Below are 22,063 nucleotides of genomic sequence, written 5' to 3'. Positions count from 1 at the left end.
AAGACCTTGAATTTCTTTCAGAGCAGATGGAGTTGGATTAGAGATGTAGCATAAATAGAAGATGGAAGAGAGGTTGTGATCAAAGTTGAGTTAAAAATTCTAAGAATGGTTCCAAGTGGTGACAATGTCCTGAGACTGGCCATGAGTGTGGGTGACTGAGGAAGAGATCCCATTGGAGTCAAAGGTCAAAGAACTATGAGGTTAGAATATTGGATGGCCACATTGATCCTGAAACTGGGTTGTGCCACCTCAGACAGGGAAAAAACAATGCCTAGCACACAGCTGATAAATCACTGGAACAGATGTGTAACGGAAAGAAGGCTTTGAGCCAGGTAACAAGTCTTTAGTGAATATAGGACAGTGTCTTCCTGGTTAGATGCTGACAAAAATGAAAGGATGACTCAATGACAAGAGCTGCAAAAAGAGGGAGTTTTAAAGGTGATTAAGATATTGAGGCTAGAAAATTCTAGACTATGAGAAATTTTGCAAGACATACAATCTAGTTTCATTAACAACATATTTTGTTTTTGTTTGTTTTGCAAGGAGGAATGGAGAGAAAGGACGAAACTCATAGATTAGATTTAGACAAATCAACCTCTATGTATAAACTTTGTTTAAGCACTGATTTAAACATACTGTATTTAAACACACATATAGAGTCATTTGTAATTTAATTAGGGAAAGATGAACATTGACTTTATATTTGATGATATTTAGGAATAACTATTAATTTTTCAGATGTGATTATGAGACTGTGGTTATTGTTTTCTAAAAAGTCCTCATCTTGGCCCTGGCTGGTTGGCACAGTGGTAGAGTGTCAGTCTGGCGTGTGAAAGTCCCAAGTTTGATTCCCGGCCAGGGCACATAGGAGAAGTGCCCATCTGCTTCTCCACCCTTCCCCCTCTCCTTTCTATCTCTTTCTTTCCTTCCCACAGCCAAGGATCTGTTGGAGCAGAGTTAGCCCGAGCACTGAGGATGGCTCCATGGCCTCCACCTCAGGCACTAGAATGGCTCCAATTGCAGCAGAGCAACACCCCAGAGGGGCCAAGCATCACCCACTGATGGGCATGCTGGGTGGATCCATGTTGGGCGCATATAGGAGTCTGTCTGACTGCCTCCCCGCTTCTAACTTTAGAAAAATACAAAAAATAAAAAATAAAATATATAAAAATAATCTTGTAGAGAAATACCATATTTCCCCATGTATAAGACACACCTTAATTTTGGGGCCCAAAATTTGGGAAAAAAAAGTATTATATAAAGTTATTGAATTCAAGTTTTATTCATTACAAAATTCATACAACTCCTCATCACTGTCAAAACTGCCATCCATTAGCTTGTCCTCATCTGTGTCTGATGATAAATCACTGTCTTCTTATATTGCCTCATCCTCAGTTCCATCTATGGCATTTGAAATGCCATAACCACTGTATAAGACACACCCAGTTTTTAGGCCCCCAATTTTTTGGAAAATGATGCATCTTATACATGGGGAAATATGGTATACTGGATTACTGAAGGATGAGGTAATATGGCACATGATATTTGCTTTAAAATAATCCTGAGGAATGGGAGGAGTAGATGGATATATCAATAAAACAAGATTGGCTGTGTCTTGATAAATATTGCAAATGTATAAAACATTGGGTTCATTATTCTCTAATTTCATAAATGCTTAAAATTTTCATAATAAAAAATGTTTTTATGCCTGTCACATTCTTCAATACCATGACTCAGGACAGTTCTCCAAATGTGATCGAAGCTACACATGATAGATACAGTTATAGGACATAACCAGAATATTAATTAAAAATTCTCATTAAAATATTTTATCAAAAAACTTACCTGTGTTATACTACCAAACAATATTTGCTTTACAAATCAACATGGAGGAGTCTAGAAACTAGATCAGGTTTCAGAAATGAAAAGCTAGATATGTATTCCAGAAAAGATAGTGACCTGAATCAGTCAAGACCACTGAAAAAATCATTCTGAAGAGAAGATACAAGCTATACCTCCTCCCAATTAGATACACACATCAAGGCACTTAGGGACAACTCTCACCCTAGTATTGATTACAGAGAATGAGTGGCTAAGAAAATTGAGGTTCCAGAGTAAGAACCCAAGTTCTGAAGAAGTAGGTTCTCTGCCCAGAGAAAAAGAGAACCTGAGGAAGCCTTAGAACAAAGACAAGACCAGACACAAGAGCTCTGTGATGAGGGAGTTCAAGGTAACCAGCCTATTGTTCTCAGGGCCTATTAGGTGTCCAATGCTTCTACATCGTACAGTCAACTGCTCCTTTGAGAGAAAAAGGATGTTCCAACACAGTGGCTTGTGTAAGATACTGCAATCTTGCATGCAAATGCAACCTTCTTCAGAAATGCATGTTTGGACCTTAAGATGAAACTCCAATTAAAAATACTCAAAGTAAGCCTGACCAGGCAGTGGTGCAGTGCATAGAGCATCAGACTGGGATATGGAGAACCCAGGTTAGAAAACCCGAGGCCACTGGCTTGAGTGCAGGCTCACCAACTTTAGCACGGGGTCACTGGCTTGAGCATGGGATCATAGACATGACCCCATGGTCACTGGCTTGAGCCCAAAGGTTTCTGGCTTGAAGCCATGGTTGCTGGCTTGAAGCCAATGTTGCTGGCTTGAGCCCAAGGTCACTGGCTTGAGCAAGGGGTCACAAGCTCTGCTGTAGCCCCCTAGTCAAGACACATATGAGAAAGCAATCAATGAACAACTAAGGTTCTGCAATGAAGAAATGATGCTTGTCATCTCTCTCCCTTCCTGTCTGTCTGTCCCTATCTGTCCCTCTCTCTCTCTCTATCATAAAACAAAAAAATACTCGAAGTATGTATTATAAACTTGTATACCTGAAACACATAATTTTATAACCAATGTCACCTCAATTCAACAAATAATTTTTTTTTGTTAAAGAAAGAGGATTGGCCCTGGCTAGTTGGCTCACTGGTAGAATGTCAGCCTGGCGTGTGGATGTCTTGGGTTAAATTCTCAGTCAGGGCACACAGGAGAAGCCACCATCTGTTTTCCACCCCTCCCTTCTCCCTTTTCTCTCTCTCTCTCTCTCTCTCTCTCACACACACACACACACTTTCTCTCTCCCCCTCCACATCCCGCAGCTATGGCTTGATTGGTTTGAGCACATTGGCCCCAAACAATAATGATGACTCCGTGGAGCCTCTACCTTAGACACTAAAAAAATAGCTCAGTTGCGAGCATGGCCCCGGTGGGTCCCCGTTGGAGCACATGCAGGAATCTGTCTCTGCCTCTCCTGCTCTCACTCAATTAAAAAATAATAATAATTAGCACCACAATGTAGCCTCATTTAAGTGGGCAAGCATGTAAACATCTATTCCCAGCCTGGCCACATGGGGGTGCCATCCAAATCCCTGGCCCCGAACCAGGTTGGGATGCCCCCCATCCTCAACAACAAAAATATGATAAGACTTGTTTTGACTGGATGTTGTCAGCATCCAGTGGAGGGCTGGCATCATGGCCAGGCTGCTGCCTGCTGCCGTAAGAGACGTGCACTGGACCTCCTGTAAGGCATCCATCCACAATATAGATAATGTGGGTTAGGTTTGTATATTTATCATGACAGTTTTCTGGCATAAGTATCTTGAAAAGGGACACCTTTTTCTATCTCAAACAAAGGTTTCATGTGGGCTATGGAGAGAGAGAGGGTCTGCAAGAGCAGCAAAGGGTAAGTTGGCTAAGGTGAGATCAGTGAAGGAAGCACACTGGTGTAGGAAACACCCAGGCAGGGGTATGAGCATCAGGGCGGAGGCTGGTTCCAAAGAGAGGTCAGAAGATGATGAGAATGAGGGATGAAAATGGTGAGACAGTATACAGAGTCAGTTCTGAGAAACTGGCTTGTGAATGGGGAGCAAAGGAATGAAATAGTAGCTGAGAGGAGACTGCAAGCAAGGGAAGGCTGTGGTTTGGGTTTTAAGAAAAGGAGACAGTAGAGCCTAACTGTATGATGATAGGGAGGTAACAGAGAAGGGAGAGATGATAATGCAGAAAGAGACAATGGAAGGACTGAAAGTAAAGTCCATGAGAATGCAAGAGGGATGGAACAAAAGAAAGTGAGAACGGGAACAGTGTGTTCATAGATAGTCCAGTAGTCCATCCTGCTCAGTAAAGTCGTGAGAACCATGGCTGTCAGCAGTTATGCAGTGTGCAAGTCCACCAAACTGATCTATAGGAAGAAATATACCTAATCAAGAGAGAATGAGTTCACAGGGCAGGGTACCAACCTCTGAGAATTTGAATGGGAAATAGGATAAAATTATAAAGATACTCAACTAACACATTCTTTAAATGTTTTTCTTTTCATCTTACAGGTAGTTTTTGCTCTTACAGACTTTGTAATAGAAAATCTTGGAAAACGCTTTGTAGAGGCACCACCTATGGACCTGCCAACTTTGTATCAAGACATGTCATTCAACATTCCCCTAGTGTTTATCCTAAGCACAGGCTCAGATCCCATGGGCGCATTTCAGAGGTTTGCCCGGGACAGCGGGTATTCAGATCGGTAAGGTCACCTGTACAGTTCTAACAACTCATATGAACACATATCTCCCTTTACAATTTTTCCTTTTTGTTCCCTCTGTGGAGCATGAGTTCCTACATGCAGGTATCCCTTATTAAATAGACTAAGATATAGTAATATTTAGCTAAATATGCTGTTAAAATGGGGTCAGCAATTATAAAATCAAGTGTAAATTTCATGAGAGGAGAGATTGTTTAAAATGTTGAAGTATGATAATCTAGTGGAACAGTGATTAACACTTACCTGTTATTTAAAATAGTTTTACTGTAACTGTAAAAGGACTGTAGTTTACGCTCTATGTGCAAATGTGCAAAAAGAGAAAAAAAAAAACCATTGCTCTCTATGTTGTATTAATCTCATCTTTCATATGACCTTCACTCTGCTAGGCAGTGGTGCCAGAGGGAATTTTAAACTTGTGCATTTACACTTTTATGTTTTTTCTGACTTAAATGTCTCCAGGGTAAGCTGATTAGATTTCTTTCTCATAAAAGCTCAGTCTTCCTGACTTCTCCTTCTTCCCCCATTCCTCCCCAAGACGGTGTCCAGATGGATAGGAAAGTACACAAGACCACAGGGGGTCGAGGGAGTATAGGGGTTTTCTATCTATGGGGTAAACTCTATTCTGACAGGCCCCTGCGTGGACTAGCTGGTCTGGTCTGGTCTCTGGACTGTCGATTGCAAGATGATGGATTTCATCTGTTCAGTTGTCTGTTAGGCTTCTAGAGTAACAGAGCTGATAATGTGTGTGTGTATAAATATATATATATATAATATGTATATAGTATTATATATATATGAATGAAATGGGTTTACATGATAATAAATGTTGAGAAGACCCAAAATCTGCAATCAGCATGCAGGAAACCCAGTAGAGCCGATGTATAGTTCCAGACCAAGTCCAAAGGATTGAAAACCAGAAGAACCAATAGTATAAATTCCATTCTGAATGCCAGCTGGCTCAAAACCCAAAAAGAGCCTATGTATCTGTCTTAATTCAAAGGCCTGAAAAGACCAATGTCCCAGCTCAAACACTTAGGCAAGGAGTTACCTTATACTCAGCCTTTGATTCAATTCTGGTCTTCAATTGATTAGAAGGGACTTATCCATATTAAGGAGGCCAATTTGATTTACTCAGTCTACCATTCAATTGTTAATATAATCTAGAAACACCTTCACAGACTCAATAATGTTTGGCCAAGTCGGAAACCACGTGACCCAGCCAGATTGACACATCAATTTAACCATCAAATGGTCCTAGACATTGCCTTTGGTTCTTGAGTTCAAACAAAGAATTTGTATACAGAACTATTAAGAGCTACTGTGAATAAATAACAAAAAAGAAAACAATTCAGTAGGAACAAAGACAAACAATATTAATGGGAAGTTCTCAGAAAAAGAAACCTAAATGTTTAATAAGAAATTGAAAAGATGTCCAACCTTACTAGCTATTAGAAAACAACAAATTAAAACCATAAGGAAGTGTCATTTCATACATATCAAGTTGCAATATAGTGGCAAAGATATGGAGCAATGGAAACTCTGTAAGTAGGAGTGAAAAATTGGTTAAAATCACTTTGAAGAGTATTTGACAGTATATTAAAGTTGAAGATGGCATCCCTGATATGCCAACAATTCACTACTGAAATTGAATCCTAGAACAAAATCAGTCACATGTGTGCAAGGAGCCATGTCCAAAAATATTTGTGCCTGACTGGTGGTGGTACAGTGGATAGAGTGTCAGCCTGGGACTGAGGTTCCAGGTTTGAAATCTTGAAGTTACCAACTCATCCAGCTTGGGCATGGGGTCATCAACATGATCCCAAGGTCACTCACTGGCTTGAGCAAGGGGTCACTGGCTCAGCTTGAGCCCTTGGGTTATGGCACGTATAAGAAGCAATCAGTGAACAACTAAAGTGTTGCAACTATAAGTTGATGCTTCTCATCTCTCTCCTTTCCTCTCTCTCTCTCTCTCTCTCAAAAAAAAAATCAACCAATGAATGCATAAATAAGTGGAACAACAAATCAATGTCTCTCTCTCTCTCTCCCACCCTCCCTCTCTCTCTAAAAAAATAAGATAAAATGTATATAAGAAAGGTCAATTTAAAAAAGAATATTTATTAAAACATTGTTTATAATAACAGAAAAAACTGGAAACAACCATAATTTTCATCTAAAAAATGATTATATAAATTGTGGTATATTCATAAAATTGAATATAATATAGCCATGAATATGAATAAATTAGAACCAGTACAGTATATCAATATGGATGGGTCACAGACCCAAACTAATATATAGTTATAGAAAAGCTATATAATATTGGAGAAATATAATAAAATGTTTTTAAATTTTTTTAATGAAAGAACATATTTTTAATTTGTAATCAAAATAATCAGTATTTTTTTCTATTTTTTTTCAATTACAGTTTTCATTCAATATTATTTTGTATTAGTTTCAAATGTATAGCATAGTGGTTAGACATTTATATAATTTACAAAATGATCTCTCCAATAAGTCTGGTACCCTTGTGGCACCATACATAGTTATTACAGTATTATTGACTGTTCCCTGTGCTGCATTTTACATCCCATGACTATTTTGTAACTACCAGTTTGAACTTCTTAAATCCTTCACCTTTTCCACTGGTCCCCAAACAACTCTCCTCTGACAACCATCAGTTTGTTCTCTGTATCTATGAACCTGTTTCTGTTTTATTTGTTCCTTTAGTTTTTCTTTAGATTCCACATATGAGTGAAATCATATGGTATTTTTCTTTCTCTGTCTGACTTATTTTAATATCCCTAGGTCCACCCATGCTGTCACAGATGGTAAGATTTCATTCTTTTTTGTAGCTGAGTAATATTCCATTTATCTATGTGCCATTTCTGTTTTATCCCATAGTCTATTGATGGGCACTAGGGTTGCTTCATATCTTGGCTATTGTCGGTAATGCTGCAAAGACCACAGGGGTGCATATATCTTTTTGAATTAGTGTTTTAGATTTCTTTGAATAAATACCCAGAAGTAGAATTGCTGGGTCATAGGGTAGTTCTATTTTTAATTTTTCAAGGAATCTCCATACTGTTTTCCATAGTGGTTACACAATCCCACCAATAGTGCATGAGGGTTCCCTTTTCTCTGTGTCCTCACCGTTACAGGTTATTTTTTGATTCATTGATGATAACCATTTTGACAGGTGTGAGGTGATATCTCATTGTGGTCTTAACTTGCATTTATCTGGATTAGTGACAGTGAGCATCTTTTCATATACTGAGGTGTCTATTCAGTCCTCTACCTATTCTTTAATTTGATTGTTTGTTTTTTTGGTGTTAGGTTTGTATGAGTTCTTTATTAATTTTGGATATTAAACACTTATTGGATGTATCATCATAAATTTCGTCCTCCAGTCAGTGAGTTGTCTTTGTGTTTTGTTGATAGTTTCCTTGTAGTGCAAAAACTTTTTAATTTGCTGTAGTCCCATTTATTTTTTCTTTTGTTTCCCTTGCCTGAGAAGACATAGCAGAAAAAAATATTACTAAGAGCAATGTCAGAGAATTCATGGCCTGTGTTTTCTTCTAGTAGTTTTATGGTTGCAGGTCTTGCATTTAAGTCTTTAATCCAGTTTGAGTTTATTCTTATACGTGGTATAAGAACATGATCTGGGTTGTTTTGGTTTTTTTTTTCTTGTTCTTGTGTTTTTGTGGGGGATTTTTTATTTGTTTTTTTGCATGTATTTGTCCAGTTTCCCCAACACCATTTACTGAATACATTGTCTTTACCCCGTTGTATATTCTTGCCTCCTTTGTCACAGAAGTTAGGATAGTAAGGACCTTTGGGAAGATGGAAGGGGAAATGATTAGAGTGCAAAGTGGCATAGGAGCAGTCTCTCTGGCATGCTGGCAAAGTTCTCTTCTTAACCACAGATGTTCATTTGTGATTATTCATGGAGCTGTATATTTGTTTCTTGCACTTTTTCGTATATATGTTATAGTAAAAAATGGTTTTTAAAAAGCAAGAAAGTACTGAAAAACATTTACACATCTATGAGAATGAGGATTTTAGATGTGTGCTAAGTTTAGGTAAAAGTCTACTATATTTCAATGTCTTAATAATTTCATTGCTTAAAAAAACATAAAACAGCATTTTGTTGTTGTTCAACTCAGGGTGCAATCAATTTCACTGGGGCAAGGACAAGGACCCATTGCTGAAAAAATGATCAAAGATGCTATGAAATCAGGAAATTGGGTATTTTTGCAAAACTGCCATCTTGCTGTTTCTTGGATGTTGGCCATGGAAGAACTAATTAAAACCTTCACAGATTCAAGTATGTTGAACACATCATTTGCATAATCCATTTCTTGTGAATCAAATCCTTATAATAATTCTTTTTTATAGGCATTGTGTTTCCACATATTAAAGAAAAGAAATTTGAGACTTACAGAGATTTAGTTAAGTTACACAAACCAGATTAGGAAAAAGTTCTTCAGACTCCAAGTTGAGGGTATGATCCACTGGTTGCCATCTACGGGAAGTCATATAGGCATGATAAAAAGAAATAGAAAAATGAATTTAGGAAAAAAGGGGGAAATCAAATATTTCACTATAGAAGTAAAGAAGTTTAAAACAAAGTTGAAATTACCAGCAATTGCCTTAAAGTAGCATTTTACCACTTTGTGTACTAACTATGGTATCACCACTTTCTCAATAAAGAAAGTATTGAATATAATGGGCTGCAAAGAGATAGGAAGTGAAGTTAAAATCTACTCATTTTAAAATGTTAGTATAAAAATAATTGAAACCTTAGGAACTGTATGATTGGTACAGAACAGGATAGACCTTATTTCCCTCTGCCAGGAGGTTATGAGAGAGAGCCACCAATCTGGAATATCCAGAGCCCCTTCTCTGGGGTCTCCCAGGGTCCTAATCACAGAAAGCTTTCTGCGAAGGTGAGAGCTGGTCTTGTAAGCCACTTTACTTAATGCTACCTATTAGGTGAGGAGCCACACCTTTATAGAGGGGCCAGCCTGCACTGGTTACCAAGCCACAGCCAGGACCTTGCAGCCTTCCTCTAAGGGCCCCTCACTTCCTCTAAGGGTTCCCCCCCTGCCCTGCCTTCTGCAGGCTGCTTCTAAGAAGGACTTTCATTTGTATCTACCATCCAGAATCTCCACATTTCCCACACTTATGCAGTGCAAATAAGAGGTGGCCCACTTCCAGCTAGCCATCTGGCTCACTTACCCTTATATGATTAAAGACAGGTGACAAGGTTTTCAGTACAGTTTAGGAATCCCAGTGATTAGCATTATAATTAAGGGAAAATGCTAGGAAAGGCATCTGAAGGGCAATTTGCTGCGGTGGTACTACCTGAGTCTTCAGAATATGGCAGTGGTGTTCCGCTTGCTAGTGACCAGTAAAGAGCATGCTCCAGTTCTTCAGGGAGCGTGGACGGGCTAAGGAAGCCGCCAGAATTTGTTGGTGAGTTTGAAGTGATCGCATCTCACTAACACTTAAATGAATAAAAAAATCCTCTTCCAGCCCATTACAATCATTGATTAACTTAACCATTTGAGTTCTGATGTCTAACATAACCAGTATAAAATAAAATACATTCAGGTAATAAGCTGAAAAGAAAAACTGAAGAAAAGAAATTAAAAAAACAAAAACTCTGGACTTTAAATTTTAAGAACCAAGTAAAGTTCTGCCTCCAGCACCTTCCTGACTACACATTACTTCTCCACTCTGGGCCTCAGTTTCCCTAGCTATAAAATGATTGCATTATATCATTTCTAGTAGTCCTACACTAAGAGAACTTCAAGATTCCATTCCAACTCTAAACTTCTAGGATCACTGTGAAAGTTAAGAGTCTTGATGCTTTAGTAATTTTAAGAGAAAAGGTATAAAAGAAAAAAAGTTTCTCTAAACCTGGCCTTTTTCCCTTTTTTTCTTTTTTAAAATTTAAGTGAGAGGAGGGAGATAGACAGAATCCCACATGTACTCCGATTGGGATTTACCCAGGGACCCCAGTCAGGGGCTGATGCTCGATGATCACCACTGAGCTATTTTTAGCACCTGAGCTAGAAACTCCATGGAGCCATCCTCAGTGCCTGGGATCAATGAGCTCAAATCAACAGAGCCATGGCTGTGAGAGGAGAAGAGAAAGAGAGTGAGAGAGAAGGAGAGGGGAGGGGAGGAAAAGTAGATGGTTGCTTCTCCTGTGTGCCCTAACCAGGAATCAATCCTGGGATTTCCACATGCCAGGTCAATGCTCTACCACTGAGCCAACCAACCAGGGTCTGGCCTTTTTTATCCTTTGGGGTTTTTTGTTTGGTTGGTTGATTGGTTGGTTGTTTGGTTTTTTGTTTATTCTTTGTTTGGTTGGTTGGTTGGTTTTTTTTTGGGGGGGGGGGGGGGAATTGTTTTTGTTTTGGGTATTTTTGGTTCGTGGAAACATTAACCCTAAGATTTTGGTTGATATTTTACTTCTATGCCTGATAGTTTCTACCTGCAAGTAACTTTAGTGTTTCTCTAGACTTGTACTAAAACTAATTTTTAATTTTGGCTACTTAAAGTAGTTCATTAATTTAGCTAAAACTAAGAAGTATAAATTCACCTTTGATCTGCAGTCATTCAGTAAAATTTGAGAACCTACTGTACACACCATGCTCTGTTCTGGATGTTTAGGTATGTCAGTGAACAAAACATCACAGATCTCTGCCCTCATTGAGCTTATATTCTAGTGAAAGGAGACAGACAATAAATAAACCACATGGTAGAAGTCTTACCATATGTAAAGCCAGTATCCAGGGCCACCATCGTGGCCATTCACATGCAGGTTCGCATTGGATTCGGACAGTCAGTAAAGAAACAACAGAGCCAAAAACTGATGGGCCATCATCTTTAATCCTAGCTTGCACCCAGTGGGCAAGTAGAAACACACACTGGGCTCTAAAACCCACTCACATTCAGTGCTCACAAAGCTACTGACTTATCCGAGTTTCCTAGAATCAAAGGTTTCTAGCTCACCAGACTTATTCACCTCTGTTCCCCATCTCCTTCCTTCTCCCAGATACAAACTCTACACAAACTGGCTTCTCACTCAGCACTCCACCATCTTGGCTGCTTCTCCTGGCCTCCTCCACCTGGCCTCTCTCTGCTCTCTGCTCTCTGCTCTCTAATGCTAATCTCAGGAACTAAAAGAGCAAGTTCCTGTTCTGCACCCATTTTATAGTGTAGAAATCAAAACCTTTAATCCAATATACAAAATAGGGAAGTCTCGATACAAAGTCACTTATCTGAGGCACATGGGATTGTACCACCCCACATCAAAAAGGGTGGGAAAGGCTTAGTCCTAAAACCAAGCCCCAGGCTACAAGGATCCTGCCTGCCCACAGCCTGCCCCCAACACACTTTTATCTGCCCAACACCATATAAATTCCTTTTTGACTTGGAATGGTAAGTAATCAGTGCTTTGGAAAAAACTTCATTAAAAGGAGAGTAAGGTGCCTGACCTGTGGTGGCGCAGTGGGATATAGCGTCGATCTGGAACACTGAGGTCGCCAGTTCGAAACCCTGGGCTTTCCTGGTCAAGGCACATATGGGAGTTGATGCTTCCTGTTCCTCTTCCTCCTTCTCTTTCTCTCTCTCTCCTCTCTGAAAATTGAATAAATAAAGTCTTTTTAAAAAAATCTTTAAAAAAAAAAAAAAAGGAGAACAGAAAGGTCAGGATGAAAAGCAGGTGGAGAGGAAGGGTGGAGAGCAATTTTAAGTGGTATTGTCCAGGAAGACCTATTAGAAAGATGACTTTCAATCAAGACTTGAAGAAAGTGAGGGAATCAGGAAAAACATTCTGGGCAGAAGGAACAGATAGTGCAAAGGCCCAGGGAGGGAGTGAGCCTGGCATGTTGGAGGAACACCATAATAGGTACTTAAAAATCAAGGACAAGAAAATGACCTTTGGTTCTGGCCTTTGGCTCACTGAATAGAATAGAGCATAGGCCCAGCGTATGGACATCCTGGGTTTATTTCTCAGTCAGGTTACACAGGAGAAGCAACCATCTGCTTCTCCCTCTCCCCCTTCTCTCCTTCTTCCCCTCCCTCAGCCAGTGGCTCGATTGGTTCAATTGGTTCGAGCATGGCCCAGGCATTGAGGATAACTCTGTTAGAGCAAATCAGCCTCAGGCGCTAAACATAGCTTGGTTGGAGCATAGACCCCAGACCAGGTTGCTGGGTGGATCCTGGTCGTCAGGGCACATGCGGGAGTCTGCCTCACTATCTCCCATCCTCTTACCTAAAAAAGAAAAGAAAAGAAAGTCATCTTTGCATGATGCCTGTGTCTTCCTGTGATGGAAAGGATGATTTTCCCAACATTGTTTTGGCCTTTTTGACTTGGAATGGAACTCATACTCTCTTAGATTCTCATCCTCAGCTCAGAAAGTGTAATGACCTAACCCCTTGGTGTTATGCCTGAGGTCTCTCCGTATCCTTGCTCCCTGGGTTCCCTTTGCAACTTCTTTACAGAAGAGAGAAATCCCTTTCTTTTCCACAGGCTTTCTGGCCATTTTCATGCAATTTGCCTTAAATTGAATGGTTAAGGGGGGAAAAAGCTTCCTGAAAATAAATGTACTGGCAATAGCTGTCCTCTTTTTCATTGAAATTTTCTCCATTTCAGAGGGATGGCCCTTAACATCTCCATCAAGTATTGAAAATTAATGTCTCTAATTTCTTTATTCAAACGTACCAGTGTCTGGACTGCCAAACTCTCCTGTTTAAAGATTTCTTTTTTTTTATTTGGAAATTAAATTTAATAGGGTGGCATTGATCAAGATTTCTGTAAAGATCCCCGCTAAACATTTTAGAACATTTTACAACACACTTTTAAAAAAGGATAAAGTAGGCTTTAAACAGAGTTTACAGCCCTTTTTGCTACCTTCTAATAATTATAGAAAAGTGTTACTAAGAGTTAAGCATTTTCCTTTTTATTGTTTTGCCTTTCTTTTAAACAGATATTGTTATCAAGGACAGTTTTCGACTTTTTTTAAGTTCCATGCCTAGTAATACATTTCCTGTTACAGTTCTTCAAAATTCTGTCAAGGTAATGTATGCACATGGTTGGAGTGATGGGAGGTGATTGGCCTCTGAGTGTTCACCAGTGGGTCCAGGGAGCTCAGCCCCCCGCAGGACCGTGTCAGAGTCTGTGCAGCCCAGGTGGGGAAGTGGGAGTCAGTGTGTCTTCACCTTATAGCAAGCAGGGAAACGGTTTCCCAAGCCACTGCTTTGCATGCCCTAGCCCTGTTGGTCACTCAGTTCATCCCCTCTTATCCTCTATCAAAAAATGTCAAGGACGTAGAGTAATGAGAACAGGATCCCTCCCAGAGTTAAAGGAAAGTGTCAGCATTTGAGAGTCAGGAGGACCTATAGGCTGCTGGATTTCAGTGCTGAAAGTTTCCAATACATGAGGAGCCTCTGCATAGACTCACCCAGGGATGATCAGAAGGGATGCCTCTTCCCTCCCTCCCCATTTCATCAAAGCAAAGTGTGAGATGATGCCACACGTTGGGATGACCAAAAAATCCAGTGTATAAGGCCTTGTTTAGAAAAATGGACACCGAGTGGAAGTGTATTAGATTCTTGTGTGGGTGGTTTACCCACTAAAGGTCTGAGGACCCCGTCAGGCCCTGTTCTTCCAGGATGGAGCCTGAGCAAGCAAGATACAGAGCAGGTGTGAACGTGCCGGAATACCTTGTGGGCGTTGTTATCTAAGTTTTCTCAGTGGCTTCAGTCTACATGTGTTATTCAGACATAATGCAGATCTGTAACACTCTCTCTGCCACCTGTGTTCCATCTAAATCCAGGTAACCAATGAGCCTCCAAAAGGCTTACGTGCAAATATCAGACGAGCATTTACTGAAATGACACCTTCATTTTTTGAAGAAAATATACTTGGAAGAAAATGGAGAAAAATTATATTTGGCATTTGTTTCTTCCATGCAATTGTTCAGGTACACTCAGTTCTGCTTCTTAATAGAAACAAAAAAGTATACCTTGTTAGAAATAAATAAACAAAAAGTAAGAATTAAATGGAGCTTACAAATGGCATCGTGAAGCGCTGAGGGCCTGTCTGTGTCTGAACCCAAGTCGTTTCACCGCAGGGGCTGCTCTGCACTCCCACCTGCCTCCTCCCCCTGCTTCTCGGTCTCCAGCCCTGCCCCCAGCTCTGTTCTGATCTGACTGAGCGCACCATCACCGGATGGCTGCAGCAGGTCAGATGGAAAGCACAAAACTGATCTCCCCAGCTGTGCCCCATTCCCCAACATCTGCTTCCCCTCCAGACTACTTCTGAAATAAGTGGCCCCTTCTGTCAGTCACCTACACCCAAAATTTCAGGACGGTTCTTGCTCTTCCCTCTTTACACATATATATCGTGTCAGTCATTAAACCCTTATTTTTTCCTGAAGTAATTTTACTCTTACCCGTCCCTATTTGGGTGGGTGTACCAACCTTCACAGCTTCCTCTCTGTGACTGGAGCCCCAAGTCCCTGAAAGATGATCTTCAAATCAGTACTACTTTCTCATTCCTCCTCTTCACACCTCACTGTGGTCTGGTATCCATACTGTGGCCTTGTACTTGAATTCTGATTCTTCAATTACATATCTCTAGACGTTGTCTTGATTAGACTGGCTGAATGCTTTTCAAATGTATGTAGTATACAGAGAAATAATCATTTTAGAAAAAATAAAGATTAAAGATCAAGATATGGGTTAAGCAAGCGAGGTCCTACAGGAGACCTGAGACATTGGCATTAGGGGTGCCAGATGTGATGCCTTTGTTCTAATAAAAACATCTGAGATGAGGAACTGGTTTAAGATTTAGAGAGATTTTGATATCAAGAGAAGAGAACATAAAACCAATCTTCTGGTATAATCATTGGTTTGAAATTAAGAAATTAAGGTAGGATAGGTGGAAAACAAACAGAGGGAAAGATTTCATTATGAGAGTTCATGAAACAAAGATTATAATTTTGTGTACCAGTTAAAAAAAAAACTGTCACTATAGAGAAGTCAGTGTGTGGTCAGCGCAAACGGCAGGACAGGGAGCCCAGGTGATGGACACTCCTTAGAACAGCACAGGCAGCTCTCTGCACAGGATGGATGATTAGTGTCAGTAGTTTTATGCCAAAAGACACTAGGTGGGATTTTATTTTTCTTATTTTGATGGAGAAATAGTTTATTTTACCATGAAGAGCAAATGTTTTTGAAAGGTCTGTCACATTTCCAGTGAGATCAGACTTTCTTTTAGAAACACTGGAGAGGGGCCAGTCCCAGAGAAGAGGCGCCCCCTGGTTTGGCGGAAGCCGCCCGAAAGCCCAGCAGAAGTAAAGCTGCATGACTTGAAGCTGATTTTACAGAGGGAGGTTGCCTGACTTCAACAGAAACCTTTTAGTTTGCAATGTTTTACATAAAATTAATTTTAAGACCGTTTTCATTTCCCATTCCAGGAAAGAAAAAAGTTTGGCCCTCTTGGTTGGAATATCTGCTATGAATTTAATGACAGTGACAGGGAATGCGCTCTACTGAACCTCAACCTTTACTGTCAAGAAGGAAAGATTCCCTGGGATGCACTGGTTTATATTACTGGTCAGTATGCCCTCGTGTCACAGTTGGTTTACTCCTATCAGACTCAGACAAAGATGGTCACTTCCCCCATGTTGGATGGTGGTGGGATTACTTCTGACATTCCCTTTGTGAAGATAAGACCATGACCAGAGTAACACAAGCATATTTACACATAGAAAAATGGGGCAGATGTTTCCCCCAATAATAACAGCAAAACCTTATATTGCTCTCGCTACATGCCAAGCATTATTTTAAGCACTTCCCATTAATTAACAAATTTAATCCTCACAACAACCCTATAAGGTGAGGACTGTTATATACCTACTTTACACATAAGAAACTCAGGCACACCATTTATGAGTGATGGAGCCAAGATTTAAACCCAGACAATTTAACCTCCAGAGTCAGTGCTCTTAAATTCAAAAGAATCTGAACATTGACTGACTTTTTGAGTCAGGTGTACTTTTGAAAAAAAGGAAAAATATTTCAGGCATTAAAATTTTTAGCAAATATTAATTATGGCCACGTGGGATCTTACTAACAAAATTAGATCCAATTTGGACCACGTGGGTCCAAATAATGATGAAGAGATTTGTACTGGGCAGTGCGGGAAGGAGAGAGCTCTGGAAGGGGACAGACTGGGAGTGGATAGTTTTGACTGGGGAGTAAGGGGTATGTGAAACAGCAGGAAGGTACCAGGTGATCTAGAGCCTCGAACAACAAATGAAACCTTGAAACAGAAGGTAAGAAAACAACAGTAAAAATGGATGAGGACCTGACCTCAGGGCACCAAGAAGGGTAAGAGGGGTGGGCATGGAACTGGGGAGGCTACTTCATACTCCTGCCCAGCCACACCAGTGGGGCCAAGATTGCTGAACAAAATGGTGATACTGGTACTCTACTTACCCTGAATTTTCCACTACCTGGTTTTTCTCTTCCTTTCCCCACTCCTAGAATTTTTTACCTTTCGGGTTACCTTAATTTCTACTGCTATGGAAGTAACCATGCTTTTAAAAGGATAGAAAGGAACAAGCAAAGAAGTATCCGCTCTCGCTCTCACAACTTCTATTCAACATTGTATTGGAGGTTCTAGCCAGGAAAAATAGGCAAGGAAGGGAAATAAAAATCATCCGGATTAGAATGGAAGAAGTAAACCCGTCTTTATTTGCAGAGGACATGATCTTGTATGTAGAAAAGTCTAAGAAATTCACACACCCACATGTTACACACACAAAAAACAAAAAACCTTAGAAATAATATTTGCAAATAAATTTAACAAAAGAAGTGTAGACCTGAAAACTGAAAAGCATTGACAAAAAATATTAAATGTAATCTAGATAAATGGAGAGACATGATATGCTCAAGAGTGGACAGACACAATATTGTTCAATTGGCAACATTCCCCTGACTCATCTATAGATTTAACACAATCCCATCTGCCTTTCTTGCAGAAATTGGCAAGCTGATCATAAAATTTGTATGGAAATGTTAAGGGCTCCAAATAGCAAAAGCAATCTTGGGGAAAAAGAACAAAGTCAGAAGGGTTAGTGTCCCAATTTCAAAACTTCTCTGAAGATAACAGTAATCAAGACTGTGGTACTGGCATAAGAATACATTCGTGAATCAGTGCAACAGAATTGAGAAACCAGAAACAAACACCTTATAGTTATGGTCAACTGATTTTCAACAAAGGTACCAGGACAATTCAATGAGGGGAGGACAGTTTTAACAACTGATTCCGGAAGAGTCGTATATCTGCCTACAAAAGGATTAATTTAGATCCTTATCTTCCACCATATACAAAAGAATTAATCTGAAATAAGTGATATACCTAAGTGTAAGAGCTAAATATAAAACTTTTATAAAAAAAGCATAGAAATAAATCTTCATGACCTTGAATTAGGCAATGACTTCTTAGATATAAAGCCAAAAATACAAGCAATAAAAGAAAAAATAATAAATTGGACTTCATCAACATTTAAAACTTGTACACTTCAAAAAACACCCTCAAGAAAGTGAAAAGAGAAAGCCAAAGACTGAGAGAAAATATTTGCAAATCACATATCTGGTAAGGCAGTTGTATACAAAGTATATGAAGAATTCCTACACCTCAACAGTAAAAGGAAAATGATCCAACATAAAAAAGTGAGCAAAAGATTTGAATACATATTTCACCAAAGAAGACACACAAATGTTCAATAAGCACATGACAAATGCTCAGTCATTAGAAAAATGAAAATTAAAGCTACATTACATCCACTAGAATGGCTATACTAAAAAAGACAGAAACAAGTGTTGATGAGAATATCAGAAAAATAGAGCCTTTATACATTGCTTGTAGCAATGTGAATGGTGCTGCTGCTTTGGAAATTTTTAAAATAGACTTAGCATATGACCCAGAAATTTCACGTCTGTGTATATACCCCAGAAAAATAAAAATACATGAGCACACAAAAACATGTAAATAAATGTTCATAACAGCATTATTCATAAGTGAAGACAACCTGAATGTCTGTCAACTGGTGAATGAATAGATGTGGTATGTCTACACAATATCATAGTATTTCAAAATAAAAAATTATAAATTATTAATACATGCCAAAACATGAACATGAATATCTTTATGCTAAGTAAAATAAACCAGGTACAAAATAGCACATGTTGTCTTATTCCATTTTTATGAAATTTTCAGAGAAACCAAATTTCTACAGGCCAAGTATATTAGAAATGAGGAGTGACTGCAAATGGGCATAAGATTTCTTTGGGGAGATGATAAAAACACTCCAAAATTAAATTGTTGTGATGATTGTAAATTGACTAGAAGCTACTAAATTGTGCATTTTGTTTTAAAATACATTAATCAATATGTATTAAATATACATTTCAATTCATATATAATTGTGAATTTTATGATTTTTAAATTAAAGCTCATTAAAGATGTTTTTAAAGTGGGTAAAATGGCAATGCTAATTGATATTTGCTAATGGTGGGATTTTAGGCAATCACTATGGATAAATCCAGAAAAATATTGATTAGTACTACTATGATATATGCCAGAAATACAGAGATGACATAGTCCCTGTCTATAAAAAACTCATGGGGTGGAGAGTAGAGATAATGAATAAATTATACACTGTGATAATTACCAAAAGAGAAGTGTATGCACAATGCTGTGGGAATTCAGGAGCAACTACAACTATCTGGATAACCTGTGGAAGCTCCTCCACCAGGAGCTGTGGAGGCTGCAGTTGAGCCGGGTACTGAACTGACTTGGGTGCCCCAGGGTGGGGCAGGAAAGCACACAGGACAGAGGACAGTGATGTGTAAAGCCCCTTCCTTAGCGTTGAAGTGTGGCATGACTATAGACATTGTGAGTAGCTCAGTATGGCTGAAGCTTAATATGAAACATAGTGTATGTTAGAGGGGAGCTTTATCTTCAACAAAACTAAAAAGATAAGTTGGGAACACTTCTTGAAATGTCTGTGTTGTTAATAAATTTTTGCTCTTCCTTGTAAGCAATGGAGGTGCTATATTTTATAAAGCTATAGTACATAAGAAATGAAGGATTGAACAAGAGGATATAGCAATATGGCATGGGGGGACTAGATGGGGAGAATAAACAGATAAATGTTGAGGAGGCTTTAAATATGAGAAGGTATAGTCCTGACTGGGTAGGTCAGTTGGTTAGAGAGTTGTCCCTATACATGATGGTTGCAGGTTTGATCCTGGTCAGGGCACATACAAGAATCAACCAATGAATGCATAAATAACAGGAACAACAAATCAATGTTTCTCCCTCTCTCCCCTCTCTCTCTAAAGTCAATCAATAATTTTTTTAAAAAGGTATTTGGGCCCTGGCTGGTTGGCTTAGTGGTAGAGTGTCAGCCTGGCATGTGGATGTCCCAGGTTTGATTCCTGGTCAGGGTACACAGGAGAAGCACCCATTGGCTTCTCCACCCTTCCCCCTCTTTTTTCTCTCTATCTCTCTCTTTCCCTCCTCCAGCCAAGGCTCCATTGGAGCAAAGTTGGCCCAGGTGCTGAGGACAGCTCCATGGCCTCCACCTGAGGCTCTAGAATGGCTCTGGTTGCAAGGGAGCAACATCCCAGATGGGCAGAGCATCGCCCCCTGGTGTGCATGCCAGGTGGATCCCTGTCAGGTGTATGTGGGAGTCTGTTTCTCTGCCTCCCCACTTCTCACTTCAGAAAAATGCAAAAAAAAAAGAGAGAGAGAGAGAGAGAGAATTTTAAGTTGAAAGAGAGATCTTAAAATTTTATAGTATAGCCCTGGCCGGTTGGCTCAGCGGTAGAGCATCGGCCTGGCGTGGGGGGGACCCGGGTTCGATTCCCAGCCAGGGCACACAGGAGAAGCGCCCATTTGCTTCTCCACCCCCGCCCCTCCTTCCTCTCTGTCTCTCTCTTCCCCTCCCGCAGCCGAGGCTCCATTGGAGCAAAGATGGCCCGGGCGCTGGGGATGGCTCCTTGGCCTCTGCCCCAGGTGCTAGAGTGGCTCTGGTCGCAGCAGAGCGACGCCCCGGAGGGGCAGAGCATTGCCCCCTGGTGGGCAGAGCGTCACCCCTGGTGGGCGTGCCGAGTGGGGGTGCATGCGGGAGTCTGTCTGACTGTCTCTCCCCATTTTCAGCTTCAGAAAAGAAAAAAAAAAAAATTATAGTATAGGCTACAGCAATGCCTAAGTCCATTAGACAGATCAGAGCTCAAAGTGGGCAAGGACAGAGCCAAACCCAAAGCCAGTTTGTATTGGACCATCCCCAAGCCAGCCGGCGGGGACAGAAAAGGAAGAGAAGGAGAAACCAACAGGATCTGTGCTGCTAGACCAGAACAGGTGGTGGGCAAGTGTAGTGGACGCTCTCTGCCAAAGCCCCTCTTGTGAAGAGACTAACCCAGAAGACTCCTTCCTAAAAGTGAGGCTAAAAGTGACTTACCTCCCCTGCATCAAATGGGAGACCCTGTTTGCTCAGTTTGGTCCAAGTAAAGAGTGGAGCTAACTGTGGATGGAAAAGCACAAAGCCTGATGGTTTGTAAGGAAAATGTTTCTGTGCTCTTCTCAAAACGCAGATAGTTTTGTTTGAAACTATTTTTAGAATGATATACTTGGGGCAACTCTTTCCTCTCACCATTGACTATTGGCGTCTGCATTTTCCCAGCATCTTTCTTTCCCAGATACCTTCATGTAGCTGGCAAAATTTGAGCTTTACATAACCCAGTGCCAAGGATCCTAGAGGAGCTGCCAGTCAGGCTCAGGCTAGATGGACTTACCACAAAGGTTTAACCCAAGTGTGTGTTCCAAGACTTCACAGGGGTGACTGAGGACTATTCCCAAGAGAGTATAGCAGCATCTCTTCAGTTCCTCGTAGACTTGCTAATGCAGGGACTCAGCTGCAGACTGTCATCCCAGATACCTCCCTCCCCTCCCTTCCCCCTGAGGGCTCGATCCAACAAGCCTGACCCGAGGAGCTTCAGCATCAGGAAGAAGACAGGTGTCCCCACAGGGAGGGCATGTAAGGACATTGCTATCTCAGAGGAAATAAATTATAGAGATTCCAAAGACTACAATAACTTTCTCTAGACCAACCATCTCAGTTTCAAAGAGAAAGAAAAACATTTCTTCCTGACATAGTGGAACAGATGGAGAGGAGTACGGATGAACAGTTAAGTGATTCAGAAGCTGACAATGTCAGCTTCATAGATAAAATCCTTCCAAGAACACTGCAGTACTGAATAGTACTATAGCAAGGGATCTGAATTTTTTCCAAAGAATTATACCAGCAATAGATACTGTTGCAATGCAGAATACATATTACTCTTCCTTGTAATTTGGGGGTGACAATGGGCATGCTGAAAGTAGCTTCT

The 22,063-nt window shown here is 40.2% G+C and overlaps 1 protein-coding gene across 1 annotated transcript in view; it reads left to right on the top strand.

The window, feature by feature from the left end:
• DNAH6 (dynein axonemal heavy chain 6) overlaps window positions 1–22,063 on the top strand; it is a 300,118-nt gene that overhangs the window by 254,350 nt on the left and 23,705 nt on the right. The window contains exons 64-68 of the mRNA XM_066377849.1: window positions 4,374–4,564; window positions 8,746–8,906; window positions 13,585–13,673; window positions 14,434–14,580; window positions 16,078–16,216. Of these exons, the coding sequence (XP_066233946.1) occupies window positions 4,374–4,564; window positions 8,746–8,906; window positions 13,585–13,673; window positions 14,434–14,580; window positions 16,078–16,216 (727 nt within the window). The remainder of the gene's footprint in view (window positions 1–4,373; window positions 4,565–8,745; window positions 8,907–13,584; window positions 13,674–14,433; window positions 14,581–16,077; window positions 16,217–22,063) is intronic.

This window comes from Saccopteryx leptura, chromosome 3 (genome assembly GCF_036850995.1).
Source record: "Saccopteryx leptura isolate mSacLep1 chromosome 3, mSacLep1_pri_phased_curated, whole genome shotgun sequence".
NCBI lineage: Eukaryota > Metazoa > Chordata > Mammalia > Chiroptera > Emballonuridae > Saccopteryx > Saccopteryx leptura.
The sequence above is the reverse complement of the archived record's forward strand: the minus strand, read 5'-3'. Positions and strand labels throughout refer to the sequence as shown.